Source organism: Mesitornis unicolor, unplaced genomic scaffold (genome assembly GCF_000695765.1).
Source record: "Mesitornis unicolor isolate BGI_N332 unplaced genomic scaffold, ASM69576v1 scaffold7571, whole genome shotgun sequence".
Taxonomy (NCBI): Eukaryota; Metazoa; Chordata; class Aves; order Mesitornithiformes; family Mesitornithidae; genus Mesitornis; species Mesitornis unicolor.
Window position 1 is genome coordinate 57,543 of NW_010163046.1, and position 19,715 is coordinate 77,257.

General features: G+C 39.5%; 1 protein-coding gene across 1 annotated transcript in view; it reads left to right on the plus strand.

Annotated features, from left to right (window-relative positions):
• PPP1R9A (protein phosphatase 1, regulatory subunit 9A) overlaps window positions 1-19,467 on the plus strand; it is a gene marked incomplete at its 5' end in the record, with an annotated part of 56,851 nt that extends 37,384 nt beyond the window's left edge. Inside the window, 8 exons of the mRNA XM_010193805.1 lie at window positions 3,243-3,400; window positions 3,948-4,248; window positions 8,326-8,413; window positions 8,512-8,589; window positions 11,456-11,654; window positions 14,273-14,392; window positions 17,521-17,703; window positions 18,680-19,467. Coding sequence (XP_010192107.1) covers window positions 3,243-3,400; window positions 3,948-4,248; window positions 8,326-8,413; window positions 8,512-8,589; window positions 11,456-11,654; window positions 14,273-14,392; window positions 17,521-17,703; window positions 18,680-18,892 — 1,340 coding nt within the window. The remainder of the gene's footprint in view (window positions 1-3,242; window positions 3,401-3,947; window positions 4,249-8,325; window positions 8,414-8,511; window positions 8,590-11,455; window positions 11,655-14,272; window positions 14,393-17,520; window positions 17,704-18,679) is intronic.
• Window positions 19,468-19,715: the final 248 nt, after the last annotated feature.

The following is a 19,715-nucleotide window of genomic DNA, read 5'->3' on the forward strand; positions in this document are numbered from 1 at the left end:
AATGGTATTTGGGGGATAGGCAGGCCTTGTGGAATTCATTTCCACAAATCTTCACAGAGCTGTTTCTTTCTAGCAAGTGTTAGTTGTACTGAAATCTCTGAAGTTCAGAAAAGCACTCAGGATGACAAGAAAGTTTGTATTTCTGCCACAGAGACTCATCAAGTGTTACAAAATATTTAATACTTAGCAACGCTGTTACCAGAAACCCTTCCAGTAGCTTGCATCAGGAAAGAAAAGTGTGTTTTCTTCACCTGACTCAGAAAAGTCATGTTTATACTTACTGTTGTAACAATATCAACACACAGCCATGGCTCAGAAGCTGAAATCCAGGAATTTCTACATGTTAAAAAATTATTATTTGTAAAATTCCTTTTAAAAATTTGAAAATTCTTTGTAAAGCATTAAGACTCTGCATGTCAGTACTTTCAAATTGTATTTTTCAATTGATGTATTTACATGAAAAATTTCACTTTCCAAGAGCTGCCATTTTTCATTGCAGAAGCATTCCCCTGGAGAAATGTTAGCAGTGTTCAGTACTCCTGAGAGTCAGAATAGACGATCTGTGAATTTAAATGCCCAAGTTCAACCACCTGAATACAAACACAGATTATTTGCTAGGAAAAACAGACAATCAGCAGTGATTTTTTGAAAGCTGAAATAGCATAGTTAGACCTTAGGTTCTAGGCTGAATTTGTGCTTTTGACAAGAGAAAAAGAAAAGCCCTTTTTTAAAATTAAGAGCTCTCTCAAGATGCTGCAGCACTATTTGAGTTCATGTACCTTTTCCAGGAAATTCCATCTCAGTCTCTGAAGTCTCCATCAGGCTGTAGTGTGGTGATACCTGGTATTCAGAGAAAGAGCCTATGTCTCCGTATCACCCTTGTGTAAACCTTTTAAGAAAAGGATTTGCCATTGTCTGGTAACACTAATTACTAATAATGAGTACATTTGCTAATCACTCCATGGATGTTTGCAGAGGAGCTATAAAGGATGAGGGAGATGCCTATGATGTCTTTGGAGGGTGAGCAGAGTTCCTCCGGGCGCAGTGTGTTGTGCATGCCGTCTCTGTGATGATCATGCAAGTGCTACTGTCTCTCTTCTGGAATTTATTTGATGAATATAACACACACTTCTCCAGCCTTAATATTACGTTTGTGGGGTAGAACTGTGTGTACGCAGCCACATCCTATATTTTTTATTCTGAAACTTGCAGGTCTGTCTTCCCCCAAAATTCAGCTTATGTAAAAATGTATATTTTAATTAAAATTATACCAAGTATGTTTTTTGCTTTAATCTGAATTGAGGTGTTTATTATGTTCTTGCATGGTAATAGATTTGGGAAGAAGTAATGGGTGCGACTTGTCGGTTGCGTATGTATGAGCATAGCTGTCCCTGCCACCGCAGATGCTCCAGCTGTGTTTAGTATCATGCCAGACCGTACGACTCTTCAGACTGTAACATAACCTTATACAGAGTTTGAGAGGCTGCCAGTAACATCAGTGGAAGTTAGAAAATCAAAACCATTATGGCCCACAGAGTTCTTCCTTTCCTTTGCCAGGGAATACTAGAAGCCTGAGGATTGTATTTTACAAATATATCATTTATTTTGAGAGTCCAGAAAAATAGATAAAGTGCACCGTAGGTTTCTGCTTTAGTGGTCACGAACTGTGTCTGCAGTAGAGAATAAAAACTATTTACTGGAAGGAGTAAGTGATTTGAAATCTAAACAGTTCAGTGCTGATGCTAACTTTGACAGTATTTGCTCATCTCCTCTTTGATGACTGTACTTTTCTGGGTGCCTTGGGATACCCAGGGATGCATCAGTTCACAGAAAGAGATTCTGAAATCTGTCGGCCTCTATAATGGAAAAACAGTGGGAGGACAGGCAAACTCTTTCCTGCTCCACAGTGGTACTGAAATAATTCAGATGGAAGCCCACTGGAGTCAAGTGGTTCAGCATCTGCTGAACGAGTCTAATTACATTGTCTCTGAGAGCAAAATGAAACCTGTTATGACTTTTATGTCAGATTTATCAGCCTCCCCAGTGGGTTGGGAGATTCTTAGACAAACACGTGGGTTGTCTTTTTGTGCCAGGGAGCAGCGAAGGCCAGTGGCTCTGGGCAGAAGAGGGAGCTGGGACCGAGGGTGACAGATTGTGTGGGTGGGGCAGAGACCACTCAAAAGTAGCCCAGTCCCCCTGCACCCGAGCATGGTGAGCAGGGCAGGTCCAGTGATGGAAACAGGGGTTAGCTGGGAGCCTGGGCAAGTTCATGGTGGTGAGACAGGTCTGAGAGTGAGCTCGGAGGTCCACCTGTGGGCTGTGGCTTAGGTCTGGGTCCACAGGGTGCATGGCCTGATGGCGAGAGCCCAGCTTAAAGGCAGCCTCTGATGAGGAAGGAGCCCCAGCTGATGCTGTGTGAGCTCTTTCTCTGCTGCACGCTGAACCACAGTTGAGTTCAGAGAGCTGCCATTCAGTGTGAGCAGCCCAGCTCTGGGGTGGAGGGAGCACTAAGCTCCAGACCCAGGTGGAGTTTTGGTTAAACAAGGCCAGTATGACCACTGCTGTGAATAAGCATTTGCAGTGCTACATCACTAGTTTGCATAATTTGAGCTGTGAAAGGGGAGGGATGTATGGAAGTGTGTGGACCTGAAAGAATAAATATGCAAAAAATCTCTTAACACAAGCAAGACATAGTACTGAAAGTATTTGCAATGCTTTAAGGAAACACAGTTTGCAAAAATAAAAGTGAGCTTGAATGGGGCAGCTGTGGGAAAAAATGGCTGTCCAGTACCTCCTTCTCAAGTGACTTTAAAGGGTAGGATTGGGGATAAATGAACTGGTCCCCTGGGTCTAAGTTGGCATATTCATGCAGATCCTGGGAACTGTTAAAAAGCAGTGAGAAGAGGATTCCTTTATGCCCTGGTGGAGGAGAGCTCTTTTTAGGCCAAGAGCATGCAAGACCGTCTGAGGGAGTCAAAGTGGAACTGCTTTCTGGGCTAATACAGCTGTGTTTGACATCTGTTATTTTTGTGTGGTTGTTTGCATAACAGTGGGAATCATTTACTGATTTTTTAAAACATTTGCAGTTGATTCGTCATTATGCAGTTACTGGATCTGTGTGATAACTGATGTGAAACTTGTTAATGGTTTATGCAAATAACCATCTTTTAATTATTTTTTTTTTTTCACAAAAATGTAAAAGATTTTTCTGATAAATAGCTTCAAATCCTGTTTCCATGCAGATTTCAGTGAAGCAGTGCCAGAAACGGAGAGACTGGACTCCAAAGCTCTGAAGACTCGAGCTCAGCTTTCAGTGAAGAACAAGCGGCAGAGGCCGTCCAGAACAAGGCTGTATGATAGCATCAGCTCAACTGATGGAGAGGACAGCCTAGAACGAAAGGTGAGAAGGACTCTACCCCCTCTCTCAGGCTTCCTATGGCGTGCTAGGTTGCCCCTGTAATCCATGTCACCCTCTGTCTTTGTCCTGTCATTGTAGCACAGGCAGTATTCCTCTGTGGCCACTGTGCTATGGATGTCCTTGAGTGATGTGCAAGTCTGGTGTCCTTTGAGTCAGCACACCTGGTTTTTTGTTTTTGTTGATTTTTTTTTAACAGGAATCCTGGGCTTTCCGATTTATGTGTGCTTTAAAATGCAGAATGGGTCCTTTCATTTATGCAGGAGGTGAAAGGAATTTGAATTGTGCATTTCTCTGTTTGTTAATTGGTTAATACAGTTTATATGATATTTACTTGTTGTTTTGTCCAATTCTGACTTCTGTCTGAAAGCAAATACCAATAAACAATGTGTATGATAGCAAAAGGTAATGGCATGATTTGCTATAAATAGAAGGCTAAATAATGAATAAAAGAATTGCATGTTCGAAGTAAACCTTTCTCTGATTGGTTACTAAATGGTATAACCTGCTTTATAATCTCTTATACCAACAGCCGTCAAACAGTTACAGTAGTCCCATGCACATTTCAAAATCACCACTGCCCTTATGCATGAGAGCATCCTCACCAGCATCAGATTCTGGTGCTTCCTCCCTCTCCCCTGTGGCTAGCAGTGCAGCAATCTCCCTTGACAACCTCACTGAAAACCAAGAAGGAGGACAGCACCACAGAGGAGGTGTTCTTTCCCCGCACGCTCAGGGGGACACTCCACTTTCCTCTCCCTCAAAATCTGGGCACAGCTCTGAAGCATCTCCTTTGCATCATCCAGCGGGCAGGAATATTTTACAGGATAAAGGTATTGCTGATTTTTATAACAAATTTATGCATCGTTTTGCTCACATCTGTTTTACGAACTTCTGTTGTGTTGTAGGACCTTAGCAAGTAAAAGGCCACCGTCTCATAACTTATTTTGTCTACCTGGAAGTAAAAAATCGCAGGTGACCTTGTATGTTGGTATGACTAAAGGGCAAAGTTTAAACTGAGTTTTGGAACTGCTTCCTTTTTTTTTTTCCCCCTTAAAACTCACTGAAAAAGATAGGGAGAAGTTGTCCTTCAGAAAATCTTATGTTTTGTTTTAAAAACCACCAGATTTTGGGCCTTAGGACATTTCTGTAATAGAACCATATTTAACACAGTGTACTTAGTTGAATTATGTGACTTTGGCACTGCTAGATGCTTTTTTTAGAGGCTGGGGAAGGGAGTGTAAAGCAAGAATAACAGATTGGAGCTTTTAATTGCTGAGAGGTGGCATAGTCTATATTACACAAGAGGTCAGTGTCTAGGGATCTTCACTTACAGAAAAAAACTTTCAAGTAATTTCTTGAGAAGTTTGGCCACATTCTTACTCATTTAATTTAGGTTCTAGAAATGCAAGATGGATAAAACATGATGCAGTCAGCTCAGGTGCATTTCTCAAATACCCCTTTATTCAATGCATTGACAATATAATGTGGCACAGAATTCTGAGCCCTCTTGTTCAGATGTCTTGTGAAGTCAAAATTAGCATTTTACACAACTTGAGCATTCTTAGCTATGCACCTTGCATTCTCTAACTGTCACATAAGCTAAAATACATGATAAAAATTGTAAGTGAGAACTGCAGGAATAGGTCTGGGTAGTTTCATAAAAGACTTTGACTTACTTAAATTAACTGAAAAAACCAAGGATGTTGAGGATTTTTGTTTGTGTATCTGAAAAGACTTGCCATTCAATTACAACCTATTTTTTTCTTAATCTTCATACGGGGCTTTCACACAGATTCTTGAAAGACAGATTAATAATTTTCTTTTTATTTTGTTGAATTTAGGTTAGGTTACTATATGCTAGCATTTTTACATCGTTTCTGAAATTGCTAGTGTAATTGTATCGTTGCTAATTGTGTAATTGACAATGTATCAAGGTGAAATTCAAAGCTTGAGTTTGGCAAGTAAAAATAAAGACATGAACATAAGAATGTGATTTTCCACTCCTGCTTCAGCTTGAATGTATGATTGGTTTATCAGTGGAGTCATAAATCCTGCTTTTCCATCCAGTGCATGAAAAAATATCTTGATAATAATGTGGTGGAAACTATTCTTGTAGTGTAGGGAAAAGGGTATGATATTCCACTCACTGTGTCGCTCTTTCCTTCCCAATATAGATTTGAAAAATTACCTGTCTAAATGTTGGTGTTGTGCTTTCCACCCTGTGGCTGTTAAGTAGACAACCAGTGCTTTTGGGTGTATCCAGATTCTGATGGGTACATGAAAGTTAAACCAGAAAAATTTCGTTTCAAATGGAAAATTGGCATTAATGAGTCCTGCAAAAAAAGAAGAAATATCCTAAAGCAGCTGCTGTTTGACAGCAAGTATTGTAGCAATACTATCTTAATTGAATATTAATTTAACTGTCAAAATCTTACAGGTCAGAAAATAAGCAGGGCCATTGCATTTGTTCTGTGTGTTCAGGTAGGATTTTTTTTAGAGATGTAGAGAGAACACATTTGTGGACATGTGTATGTCCATTGATTGTGATTAGCAAAAGTGAGCATTAGAAAGTTCACACTTGTCTTTTTTTTTCTTTCTGAAGAGATTCTGCAGTGTTGTGGGAAGAACTGAAGTGGCATGACGTGTTTCCTCATTATTGCAAAATGATAAGGCATTTTCCTTGTTTGTCTTTTAAGCACAACTTTGTGATGTGTGAGGATGATTAATTTCTTCAGTTCTGCCTGTTTTGTGCAGCAGCATCCTTTGAGGAGGCAGCTGGAGTGACCCCTATAGGCAGTCAGTCCTCCACTGTTGTGAGGACTGCAGCTGTGTTAGGCCCAGTCTTCTTCCATCAGCCACAGATTACTTACACCAGCTCCTTGAGGTGGAAAGTGATGGATTAAATGGCTTCTGTGTGATTTATTCTGTGAAATTGGCTCTCCCTCACCCTGTCTGAAGAGCTACAAGGAGTCAGGGATGATGCACCCTTCCAGGGTGGTCAAAGTCCCCTCCTGCCCAGGCAGGGCACCTGCAGCTCTGGATTGTTGGCCAAAGCCATGGGCCAAGCACCACGTACCTCTGTGCGCGCAAACCCCTGTAGAGTCAAATCTACTCCGCCACTGAAGCTGGTTTTGGGACCTAGCCCATCCATCTTCCCCTGTGTCCCATAGCCAGCATGACTGCTTTTCCCAGCAAACTGTCATTATTCGGAGGGTTCCGGCTGGGTCCAGCTGCATGTGAGTGGGAACACAGCAATAAGAGCAACAGAAATTTGCTGCACCAAGGAGCTGCTGCTCTCCAGATTATTTCTTCTACTACAACAGCAAAACCTCCAGCTACTAAATGCTTTTAGTATTAGTCCACCACAAAAGCAGTGCATCTTACAATTTCATTTACTTTTATTGAGAAGTTTCTCAAAAAAGCCTCAGTGCTCAAGCCCCACTTCCCTGTGAATAACTGGTCTTTTTTAAATGATCTTTTATTCTTGACAGTGGCAATTTTGGCAGTGGTTAAATGAAAAGTATACTTTAAAGGTGAAAGAGGAACCGTAACAGGAGAAGACTGTGCGGAGTGTAGGGTTGACACGAAGTGTGCATTGCCAAAAGCTGTCCTTGGCCTTCCTGGGGAATGGATTTCTACTCAGTAGACTTTGTTCTGTCATTCTTCTTACTACTTTTTTTTTTCTTTTTTTGGCATAAAGTTACTTGTCAGTGCTTCTTGAATGTTTTTTTTTAAATATAAGGACTTGTATTAGAAGAAATAATATCGCTTTTAGAGTGTGGGTATTGCAAGAGGCTTATTTTCCTGCTTTTTCTGGGATTTATAAGCCACTCGCAAATGGAATTTTTTACTTGAATGAAAACCTGGCCAGACATTATCCACAAAGCAACATATAAAGTTGTTCTGTACACACAGTGGACTGTCCTGTGATAGAGCTGTGATATTTTGGTTTAATTCTGAGGGCTTAATTCATGTCAGCTGCAGTCGGAAAAATCCACAAACGCAGCAGTGCTTTCAGTTAAAAGTCACTGTACATCCAAGGTCACATTGTAAAAGTTACCAAACCACAAGTGACATGAATGACTGTCCTTCATTTGCGTCCTCTGGAGTATCCAGGGACACACTTTATGTTTAAGAATTGCAGAAACTGTGTCTGAATTTTTCAACTGTTGTGTGTTTTCTTTTAGCTCCCATATAGATTTCACAGGATGTTTTGCAGACACAGATTCATTGTTTTGGCTTTAAAGGCCCTGCAGGCTGTTTCCCCTTCAGACTTCAGATCCCCTTCAGATCAAAAATCGATAGACGTCTCAGGACAAATTTATTAACTAAGCTACTTTTACTTCTTTTTTTTAATTCATAATGGTTGGATTTCAAGTTAAATGATTGTTTTAACAAAGATGTTCAACCTAAACAGATAACTATTACCTAGCATGTCAACCATAAAAGGTACCCTTGACTCCAAAATTCAAGAAAGTATTTCAGGAGTAATTGTGGAAGTAAAGCATGCATACCAAATAAATTCTGTAAAAGGAAACTTAAGGAGCTACTGCTGAGTTTAAAAATGTATTCACTGTAGTGTTTACTTGTAAATCTGTTGTGTTGTTCTATTTACAACATATTCATTAAAACACAACCAAAATTAACTTTTCATTTTCTTTAATTAAAATAAGATTTCTTCATGTGTATTTTCAAATTCTGAAAGCATTTCTCTATTTTTATTCCTTTTCATACTATCTTCTTTAAAATGATAAGAATTGACCTAATTAGATCATGTACTTACACACATGTACATGTATGCATATCTAATTATGAAAAGATAAACTGTTCTGGATGGAAAGTGGAATAGCTATCAGTAGCAATTAAAAATAATAATGTACGTTCTTCCATGTACAAATGTATCCTAGATGGTGCCACATGTGCTCAGGCAGCAAGAACAGCTAGCCCTACTATAGGGCATGCAGAAAAACTAAAGCGAAAACTTGCAGATCTTGGGTAAGCATTTTGTTATTTAAAACACTTATTCTTTTAATTAAAAGGATTGAAAGTAAAATTTCAAAGATGTTTCCTGATGTATTCTAATATTGTCTTAGGGCTCCCTTGAGACGGAGTTCGAACAAGGGCAAGAAGCGGAAAGAGAAAGAAGCCATTAGGGTGACCCATGGCAGTAGGTATGGGTAAAAAATTGATGATGCAAGAAATAATATGCCATGAACACTGCAAAAACATAATCGTTCTCACAGATGGGAACATTAACAGTCCCACTGATTTCATATAAATAAGTGTTAAGCTGTGAGGTAACCTTCTGAGTTTACAAACCTAGATTTCTTAACTAATGAAAGGCTAACATATAATCTAAAAATACTTGGAGGCTTCTAATACTGTGCCATCATTACTACTATGGCATCCATTAACAGGATTTGCAGAAATAGGTTATCAGAACTGGCCTACAGCAATTGTGAATTCCTTGTGAGATCTGATGGAACCAAACTGCAAGTATCTGGGCTCTGAATAAATAAATGAATGTTCAAAATAGCAGTTAACAATCTTCTCTGCAAGAGATAGTGTAGATTTTTACTAATGGTCTCTCCTTACATACTGATGACCCTGACGAGATCCTAGCTAAAGAGGGTACTACCTGGTTCCAGATGTAAAAGACATGGATTGAGTTAAATGCCAGGGTTGCTGAGCAAGCTTAGTATGTTCCAAAAGTCTAGAAAGGACAGAGCAACTCAGAAACTCTCTGCACATAAAGCAATGCAAAAGAAAACCTACATTATAAAAGAGCTATCTAAATAAAGCAAAATTTCAGAAAATCATTGTGGTGAAAAACCAGTATGTAACCATTTGTGGAGTTTTACTGACAGTCAAAAATACAGAGCCCTAGTGACAAGAATATCGTGTAGCTCCCTAACATCAGAAAAGCAAAGGAAACCTTAGACTTCTGACTTACTCCCTCAGGCACACTATACTGAAGTGTGATGTTCTGTCTCAGCGTACATTTGTACATTTGGATCCTGCAAATATCTGGCAGGATCTTCAGTGATCTTCACTGTCATTACCTCACACTGGTGTCAGAAAACCTGTTCCAGTTGGTTCCCCAATGCATCTGCTTGCAGGGTGCCTTGCCCTCAGTGATGCTCCCTGCTGCAGGGAGGGATTTGTCAAAGCAAATGCTGTGCGCCTCTGCGTAGCTATGAGGCAGCTAGTGCCCTCAGCAGGGTATTAAACATCATCTAGCATTTAAATACCAAGCCACAGGAAAATGAATGTATACTTGTTTTGTAAGAACTCAGTATGTTCCCTATACCAACATATATGTTACAGATGTTTGTGAGATCCCATAGGTATCTTCCTTAGACAAAGCAATTCTCAGGTATAGAGAAATCAGTTGCTTATTAAACCATTTGATAAATCAGTTGTTTGTATTGTTTGTTAATATTTCTGAGTTTGGATACAGTTACTAAAAGCAAAGTTTAATACTGCTTTCAAAGTCGGAATTCATAAGCACTTGTAATTCTCGCTGTGCCTCTGTAAACTGGAATTTTATTATTTCAGTATAACTTTTTATACACCTGTTTTCACTTCCTTTGTTTCTAACTCCAAAGAATTTGCCTCAGAAGAAACGTGAGGATTTTTTTCTCTGCAGTCCAAAGCTGTACAAGCTTTTTGAAAGAAGGAAGATGATCAAAAGACAGCATCCTTTTATAATTATGTCCATTACAGCAACTGACTGATGTAGAATTAATCACACTCTCAGAGGGACGTTGCATGCATTATATTGCCATTGCCAAAAACTAGCACTCAGGATGTGTAAATAAATTCCTGAATTATTTCTTAAGACTACCACTAATATTACATACATAAAATATTCCCCATTTAAGAAGCATATGTTCCCCTGCCTGAAGCCAGGTGATTTGGGCAACATAAATTGTTTCTACTTTCCACTTTCAAGCAAGATGAGAGGATGAGGGAGGAGCACAGTGGGTCAGATGCATTTACCTTCTGTAGCCAAAGGGAGGGAGGATTTTTCTTCTGCTTTCTTTGGGAGGTGCCCTTTGACAACTCAGTTTCATCCATACAGAAAGGAGAGAAAAGAGGCTTCACAGTATGCAAAGCTCTAGTGATTACGTGAATAATGATGTAGAAGCTGCCCAGAAGGTAGAAGTTGAGGGGAGATTTACATTCGTGAAATTTACTGCTGACTGCTAAGAGCAGTAGAAGTTTGATGCTCTGAAACAGTAATACATACGTTGATATAAATAATATGAGAATATGACATATGCGTAAGTTCTTTGAGGCAGACACTTTGCATAGTTATTTTTAATTTACATACTGTAGTGGTGATATGATATATCTAGCGAATAATTTTGGGCATTTTCTTTTATAACTGTTACCTTTGCCTTGATCACATTATCCAGTGCAATCATTGTTACTGCAAAGAAAGAAGCTGATAATACCACATAGGTGTTTCTTTCATTTTTATATATTTTAAATATTTTTCATGTTTCATAACTTTAAAATCAAGATAATTATACTCTATCAGTATTTAGCCGTTGTAACAAAGGCCTTCTCCATAGATGGATACAGATGCACCCGAGTCATTCTGACTGTGCTTGAAATCCAAGCCAGACCTTCTCTGGGAACCAGAGCCCATGTGGGTCAGTGCTGAGTCTATTTGCTCATCTTGAGATACCACTGGGGCTCAGAAAGGCACCAACACAACATGAGGCGCCTTGACTGGAGCTGGTTCACATCTGAATGGTGGGAGTACAGGCATTTTCAGCTGGCATCTGGCTCTGTTTGCTGGGTGTTTGCTGTCTAAGAAAGCTTGAGTTAGAAAAAGAATGAAAAGAAGCCACTTTTTTCTTCTTTTGCTGATGAGTTCAGCCATGCCCCTACCACCTGTAAGCCAGTCAGTTCTTTATTCACAGTTGCAGGGAATGTCACTCTTTTTACAAATAACTACCTCTGTAGAATTTTGTTTTCTCTTACTTTGTAAGATAACAGCTATTCCTGCTCCTTTCTCTTAAACAGGACCACCAGAGAGATGCTGCAGAAATCAGCAAACACTAAATCATTAGGAGAGCGATCCTCCTCTCTCCCACACTGTGTACCATTCACATGGTATGGAGAGGGTGGCAAGGGGTCCAACTCTTCCAGCAACCTGCCATCGCCTACCAGCTCCACTGAACCTTCCTCTGAAAATATAAGTCCAGCTAAAAAAGGGTCAAAGGTAGAAAATAAAAACTACCTTATTCCCACTGTGTTGAGTGGCATAATTGGCTTCATGTTTTTGGAAAAAGAACAGGCCAATATGTGAATACTACAATAAACAGTGCATGGTGTTCATTGTATGGTAAAAGCTCATCCAAACAGAACATCTCTGTCGTTGTACCATCCCAGACTCTACCTTTTTACTCTGTCTTAATGTACATTAATTCAGTAAACTAACTGTGGTGTGCTGTACTGTAACAAAAGCAAGTGGTGCCAGTGGAAATTAGCATTTGGATCCACTGAACAAATGCTAGTTTTGTGCATTTAATTATAGATCTTTTCTGCATTCTTCAGGACTGATTGTGGGAATACCTACCCACGTTCAAATGAGGTGTTTGCAAGTGAAGAAATGCTATATGCTGTCAGTCATCTGCTCCCCCCCCCAGTAATGAAATCTGTTTGTCATGCATGCTGGATGTTTGATTTAATTCTATATATGAAGATGCTTGAACTGTAAATATGAACTATTGCAATTTAATACATCTGTGTGATTCCCTTCTATGTGCATGAATGTTTCAGCATGATAACTCCTTAAATAACCCTTAGTTATAGTAATATACTTAGCTTTTTCATGTCTGTTTTCACTTCTGAAAAATATTTCTCTGCCTGTATTTTCTTACGGCTTGTGGCAGTTTACTTTTTATATTGGTCTGGTAAAAAGAAACAGGTGCAGTTCTCAGCTTTATGTACAGGATTATGAATCAGAAGTCTAATCTCTGTCTTCTACAAACACATGCATGCACATAATAGCAGTTTCCACAGGCATTCTTACTCTTTTGGTGCCAAAAGCTGGTGTTACCTTATTTCTGCTGTGCACCGAGCTTTGCTAGGTGCTAGCTGTGGTTGTGTTACTGGGTAGGGAGAGCAACCCCAGGCAGAGCAGTCCATGTCAGATCGATATGGAAGGCCACAGATGAAATGTCTGAAGATTAAAGAGAAACTAATTGGTCACCTGGTTTCTTTTGAAAAGAAATATGAGAATTAGACATGTAAAGCTTATTTTTGCCTTTAAACATCCTGTAAAAATAATTTTCAAATGGGGAAAAAGCACCCCCTCCTACAGTTAGTATTAGGTTGAGGTTTTGGGCTTTTTTTTTTTGGTTCTGCTATCATAAGACCAGGCCTGGGCTATCTTGTGTTTTTCCTATAGAAAATTAAATTTTAAAGACTTAAAATCATCATAGCACTGAAGCTTGTACCAAATAGAGGTGGGAGAAAAATCAGAGAACTTAAAAAAAGAAAAATATGTTCTTCACACAACAGGAGGTAGAGCTGTTGCACTCCTGGCCTAAGAACACTGTGGGGGCTAAAAGTCTGCATATTAAGGAAGCTGTTTGGTTTTTCTTCTCTGTAAAGAAATGGGAAAAGCAGAACAGGAATTCTGTACGTAGGTGTGAGAAAAGTGATCACAAAACTATTTGATGTTCTCTGCAAAGTATGCAAGCTCTTAAATTAACAGTTCCTATACTGCTATTCAGGTTTTTAAAGCACAGCACAATACCAGTATTCTGTTGGATTTCCAGTAAAACTAGGAGGGCCAGCGCTTAATATTTTTGGAAGACTACTTCTTTTCAGGAAACATAGGTCAAATATCTTGGGGGGGGTGGATAAAAGGATGACTTCTTTAGTCTTGTTTCTGGTTTTGATGTTTGGATCCATTTTTTTAAAGTCATTGTGAATTGAATTTTATGTTCATTTGCATTTCATATTTGTTTAGATGTTAGAGTAGAGATTAGAGGTCTCCGTATCATCAACTATGTATTCAATTTAAATGGAATATCATAGTGTCTTAATTTTTTTTAGATTGTGTTTATTTATGGTTCTCACTCTAATGTGAAATACTTGTTAATTTTTGTCTTCTTCTGACAGTAATTTTGCTGTATTCCTGGAAAATATGTGCACACTTTTGCTAGTCTTTGCTGTGAGGTGTGATGTCTGTCATTGCATTGTTAAGAAAAAACAGTGTTTGCTTTATGGTTATTATTTCAGTAAATAACATTCAATATACAAAGATGTCTTTTACTTTCCATTTCAGTTTTTTTTCCTAAAGGTATAGACAAAAGAGGGAAGATCCTTTCGCTTTTCTAGGAGATTATTTGGGACTCAGAAATGAATTCACAGGATATTCTCCTTGCTCTTTCAATAGCAGTTTTCATTTCTCTCTTCTAATTAATCCTCTGTCCTATTCTTTGTGCTACTGCCTGTGCTACGCTTGTCCTAAATATTTGGAGGACAGTAAAATGCTTGTGATTAACCCACGGAAGCGGTAATTTAGCTCCAGGATGAGAGCCAACATCTTAAGAGGGAGCCTGGAAATTGCTTTCAGACCCCTTTGCTATTCATTGGGGCATTAAGATGGCAAAGGTGTCTCTCTGGAAGTACACAGTGGTAAAAATGCTGTGTATTCTATAAATATTAACTACTAAAAATTAGGCTTCCTCATGTGTATTGTAACTGGTTTGGTAAATTATTTAAATCACTCCTGAACTATGCCAACCTGGAAGACAAAAGCAGATTTCCCTTTTAGATGCCCGTATGAGACAGTTTGTTCATTCTAACTCATCTTTTTCTCCACAGAATTTCACGTTCAATGATGATTTCAGTCCCAGCAGCACAAGTTCAGCTGATTTGAGCGGTTTAGGAGCAGAACCTAAAACACCAGGTTTCTCACACTCCTTAGCACTGTCGTCAGATGAGGTATGCTGATGAAATTGTTTAAGGTGGGAAATTGTTGTTTCATTTCTTTCATGGCATTTTGCTTGGCAATTACTCAGATAATAAAGGGCATTTTTTTAGGCAGTAGAATGGGAGAAGAAAATCAAACTTGGCTTCTAGATTATAATTTTTCTTGTTCATATAATAATTGCTTGAAACAGAAGTCCTATAGTATTATCGTAGGGAAGTAGAATGCAGTTGGTTTCCTAAGAGATGCTATATCCTCACACATTTCAATACATTTTTCCTACTTTCTAAATATGTGCATGTGGACCTATATCTACATCTATCTATATATAGATAGATATAAATGTAGATATATATGTATATACACTAAAATAGACATAATTGAGACAATTTTGAGGTAATAAAGATACGGTATAGTTAGGTAAATATAGTTGAGATCACCTAGACTACTTCTTATCCTGATATATTAAAATAATAATGACTGTACAGACAGAAATCGTGTATTGCTGTACCTGAATGTATATGATATATTGATTAGAATGTGTATGTGTTAATCCACTTTGCATTTTCTTTGTGCTTGCTTTGCGCAGTGGATTTGAATTCAGTTACTTCAAACCAGAGATTTTTTGAACACTGATAATGCGAAAAAGCATTCCTAACACTGTAAATTGGTGAAATAATTGAGCCGAATATAATATATTGAAAATACTTTTTCTAAAATACTGGTTTCATAACTCAGTTGTCAGTGAAGCTGCACAGTTTGACAGTAGCTGACAATGTGTCCTGTGGACTCAGGAAACCAATGCCTTTTGAAAGACCCATTCTTTTAAAGACACTCTGTAAGAATGTCATATTTTTCATGTAAGGTTTGAGCCAGGCTTTTTCGTAGAGAGAAGGAACTTGAAGTATCTGTGTCTTATTTTTTTTAATGATATTTAGGTTTGTACTACTATTGCCTGCATGCTTTGCATGGGTTTAAAGAATGAGAGCTGTTCCATGCAGCCCCATTTACCAAGTGCAAGTCTACAAAACCAACCATTCTTTAGAGGTTACTTACCACAGGGAACAAAGGGCAGATATTTCTAAGACTCATAGGAGAGCGTGGACAGGAGTCTGTATATTCTGTGAATTACTGAAAACAACAAAGTCATCATTTATACTTTATTTAGTATTAATACTCACTTGATAATAAATTTCACTTTCTTACCATGTTTCATTCTCCTTATATTATGTATTTTATTGCAGAAATGCCCTGTTCCCAGTGGCACTGAATTAAGAGCTTGAAGATACTTTCATTTTGCTTGTTCAGCTCTCTACTTTATCGCTTCTAAAATACCAAGCCTGAACAGGTCTATAAAAACGAACTCGTTTTCTCCATCCTCTGTTGTGTGCCAAATTGTAGCCTCCAAGTCAGGCAGTGTCTTCTGCAAGAGCTGTAGTGGAGACCACCTCAGCCTCCCTGGCAGGGGCCTAGGCCAGCGTTGTCCTTCAGCCTCCCACAGCGTATCGCTGCAAGCGCTCCTTCACTCAGGCTTCTCTGGCAGATCAGACATGATTATTTGAAGGAGATTAAAAAAATGAAAGGTTGGGGAGGGAACCCAGTTCTTGCAGGTTATTCTCTTCTAATTAAGGAGCTTTTGCTCTTGCAATTGGAGCCATCAGGAAGGTTCCCATCAGTTCTAGGGTGTGAAGACCAGAAACTCCAAGGGGATTTAGTTGAACCAGTCTCAGGTTTAGCTGCCAAATCATGAGTGTGCTGAGCTTTCAACATAACCTCTCTGCTTCTGGAAATAATTTTTTTAAAGAAATCTCTTTGGTTTTGAGTAGCTGTATCTGTTTGCAAATCTTGGTGCTGCCCTTGCCTGAACTTTTACATGCTGTTACATGTTCTGTATTTTGTTTCTATAATGCTTTTCTTTCCCATTTCTTTGTTGCTTCCTCACTCAGAGCCTGGATATGATTGATGATGAGGTGAGATACTAGTGTGCTGTTGTGGTGAATCGTGTGACCATCGCGTGGCAACATACCGTCTCATTTGCAGATTCACATTTCTTGTTTTACGGTGTTGTGTGGCAAACCCCCTTGTTCGAGCAGAACACGCAGATGTCACTGGCTCCTTTCTCCTTGTTTTCAGTTCCTCTCTCCTTTCTGCTAAGCATTTTCAAAGCCATAGAAAATTGCAATGTTTGTGGTATGCTGGAAGGGGGAGGAGGGTCAGTGTCAGAGCAAATCCACCAGGCCAAGCATAAGCTGCACTGAGCTCCTGCTGGCAATAGGAGAAGGAACAGATAGTGCTTAATCTGTCTTTTCCCCTTCCCTGTGAACTGGGCAGCCTGGAGCTGAGAGAGCTCCCAGCATCATCTAACCCAGCATAAAAGCTGCTCCAACAGCAGACAGCTGCTGCAGCCTCCAGCAGCTGCTTTGCTGACCACGGCTGGGACAGAGTAGCTTTTGTTTCAGGCCTCACTGACATACCCCTGAGTGGCATCAAGTGGCACCACAGGGGACACGGGGCTGCCCGCAGCAGCCGAGGCCCCACCTGCCCCTCCTGGTGTGGCTGTAGTGCTCTCCTCCTCCGCAGCACAGTGGGATGAGAGCAGGGCCAGGGCTGCAAGATCGCTGTGTGTTCCTTACCGCTCCTCTGTGTCGTCTCATAGTCTTCCAGTCTCACTGGCTGTTTGGTGTCATGACTTTGAACTTCAGAGTGGTTTTCTGAGGGTTTTTTCCCCCTGAATTTCTTGTTTTGTAGCTTAAACACATCATAAAGATCTGTGATTGAGCCCAAGAAGTGGAATGCTAAATTCATTGCATCCTTTAGAAATGTTCTAATTTGAAGGATAAAAATCTTGTGAGGAAATGGGAGCATACATGTTTTGAACTGTGCCACCCGGCCATTTCAGTCCCTGTTTAGGTTAAAAGGAATGTCAGTTCCTTTTTCTTAGTCTATTTATAGATAGAAGAGTTTTTGGGTACCTTGTACCAATTCTTAGATATCTTGTGAGATACAGCAATGTGAAATTGTTATTATTGTAGTGTAAGGTAGTACAGATAGCTCTGCTCTGGTGCTGGCGGTTTGTACAGAAAAATGTTGTTGCTCATCTGTGTTACCCTTTTAATAATAATACAGCATGTTTTTGTCACAGATCCTTGACGACGGACAGTCGCCTAAACACAGTCAGTGCCAGAGTCATGCTGTTCAGGAGTGGAGTGTGCAGCAGGTGTCACACTGGTTAATGAGCCTGAACCTTGAACAGTATGTTTCCGAATTCAGTGCCCAAAACATTAACGGCGAGCATCTCCTGCAGCTGGATGGGAGTAAGCTCAAGGTAATTGACTGGACTTCAAGACTAACTGTAGTGTTTATTATCACTTTAGGTAATCTTTAAGGAAGTCAGAATTTGGCCAGAAAGCAGTGAATCCCTGTTGTGGAGTGGCGATAGACAAGAATAATAAACACAGAGTATAAAGCCACAGCAACGCTAAGAAATTCCCAAATGCACTTGCATTCAGAAGCTTCAGCAGTAGAGAGCGTTTGTTTTGTGAAAACTCTGGGTCTATATAACGTACCCACATTTGCATGCGTAAATCATATAGCTGCATGCGTAAATCATATAGCTGCATGTGTAATGGCATTTGTATGCACATATTCCTCATCCAGCTCTGTTGTGCAAAAGGGTGACACAGAGAAAACAGTAAATAGAAATCCATCAGAATTAGCAACGGAAAAATAGATTACCGGGATACTGGAGGGATAAGCTGATACTAATTGTACTATGTTAAAAAAAAATACGGTTTTGGTGCAGGAATTATGCAGTGTTTCTTGTAGTGAAAAGACAAGCCTACTTTTGTCAAAAATAATTACAGGAAGGTGTTGTGGGAGGCTCAGTATATCTGCAAGTCAGAGTTTGGTGTTTCCTTTCTGATTTTTTTTGCTAGTGTTTCACTAACTCTGGGGGTTTTAGAAGAGAGCAAGTGAGCTTTTGACTAAGGCATAGCAGTGAGAATTGGGAAGTCTTGTTATGTGTTGACTTAGATGGCTTCAAGCAAATAGTGTAATCTTTATTTGCCTCATTCAATCAATGAAATCATCATTGGTGGTGGCAGTGAAGTCTTAATTCCTTAATATTCTAGAAGTGGAAGGCATGGAAAGTAGTACGGAAGTGTATTACTTACACATCAGTAATGTGTCTGAGTCTGTCTCGAATTTGCTTAGTTCCTATAGTCTTCTACCTAAGAAGAGTTATTATTAGAATATAAAAAATTTGCAATAGATTAAACTTTATTATTATTTTCCCACCTCAGGCTCTTGGTATAACATCTTCCCAGGACAGAGCAATCATTAAAAAAAAGCTGAAGGAAATGAAAGCATCCTTGGAGAAAGCTCGCAAAGCTCAAGAGAAAATGGAAAAGCAAAGGGAAAAGCTTCGGAAGAAGGAACAAGAGCAACTGCAGAGGAAATCGAAGAAAGTAGAGAAGTCTTCATCAGATGCAACAGAGGGCACTCATGAGCAGTGATAAGCAGAAGTGCTGCTGTGTTAGAAAAGTGGAGGCACTTCAAGGGAAGAGAAACTCATATCCACTCTGGTGCCCCTTCAGCTTTCTTGCATTCCTTACACAAGAGTGTGTACAGAGAAATGGGGCTATACATAGAATGACTAGGGAAATTTATATTGTGTAGTTTTATTTTCCCGCATACCCAGTTCACGCTCGTTGTTGTTGCCATGTGAAACAACCCCAGCCCCTCGGTTTGTTTTGTTGTTGTTGACAGCTAACAGATTTCATATTTGTGTGGCGGTGTTTTCTTCCAAACTACTCTTCTCTATTGAGCTCTATACGTTTGGTCACTTCAGTAACCAGCATGATGCCGAGGAGCATGGTCCACTGCTTCACCTCTTCTGGATAAGATGGCCAGTCCAAATGATTGGTGACCGTTTCTTCACCTGCGCAAAAGGAGTTGTACTCTGTCCGATAAGAGTTGACTTAACGTTCTAACTGGAAGTTCAGCTTCTTTACAGTGTTTGGATACTCAGTTCTGTCTACTGGAGTAAGTTTCATCTTGTGTCAGTACCTTGAAGTGACACTGCTCTGGAAACACAACTGTTCAGTGGCTTCTTATACACTGGAGATAAAGACAGGAGAGTCAATATTCCCCCCTGGGTAAAGGACAGGAGGTGAAACTCTTTCTGTCAACTGTACAATAGTTAATCCAGGAAGGAGGCAAAGCCTTAAATGATTATGTGGGTTTACACAGAAATCTGAGGATAACATTTATCCTTTAGATATCTGAGCAAGGATGAATTTCTAACTAGAGCACAGCGTATAGAGCTGTATAAATTCC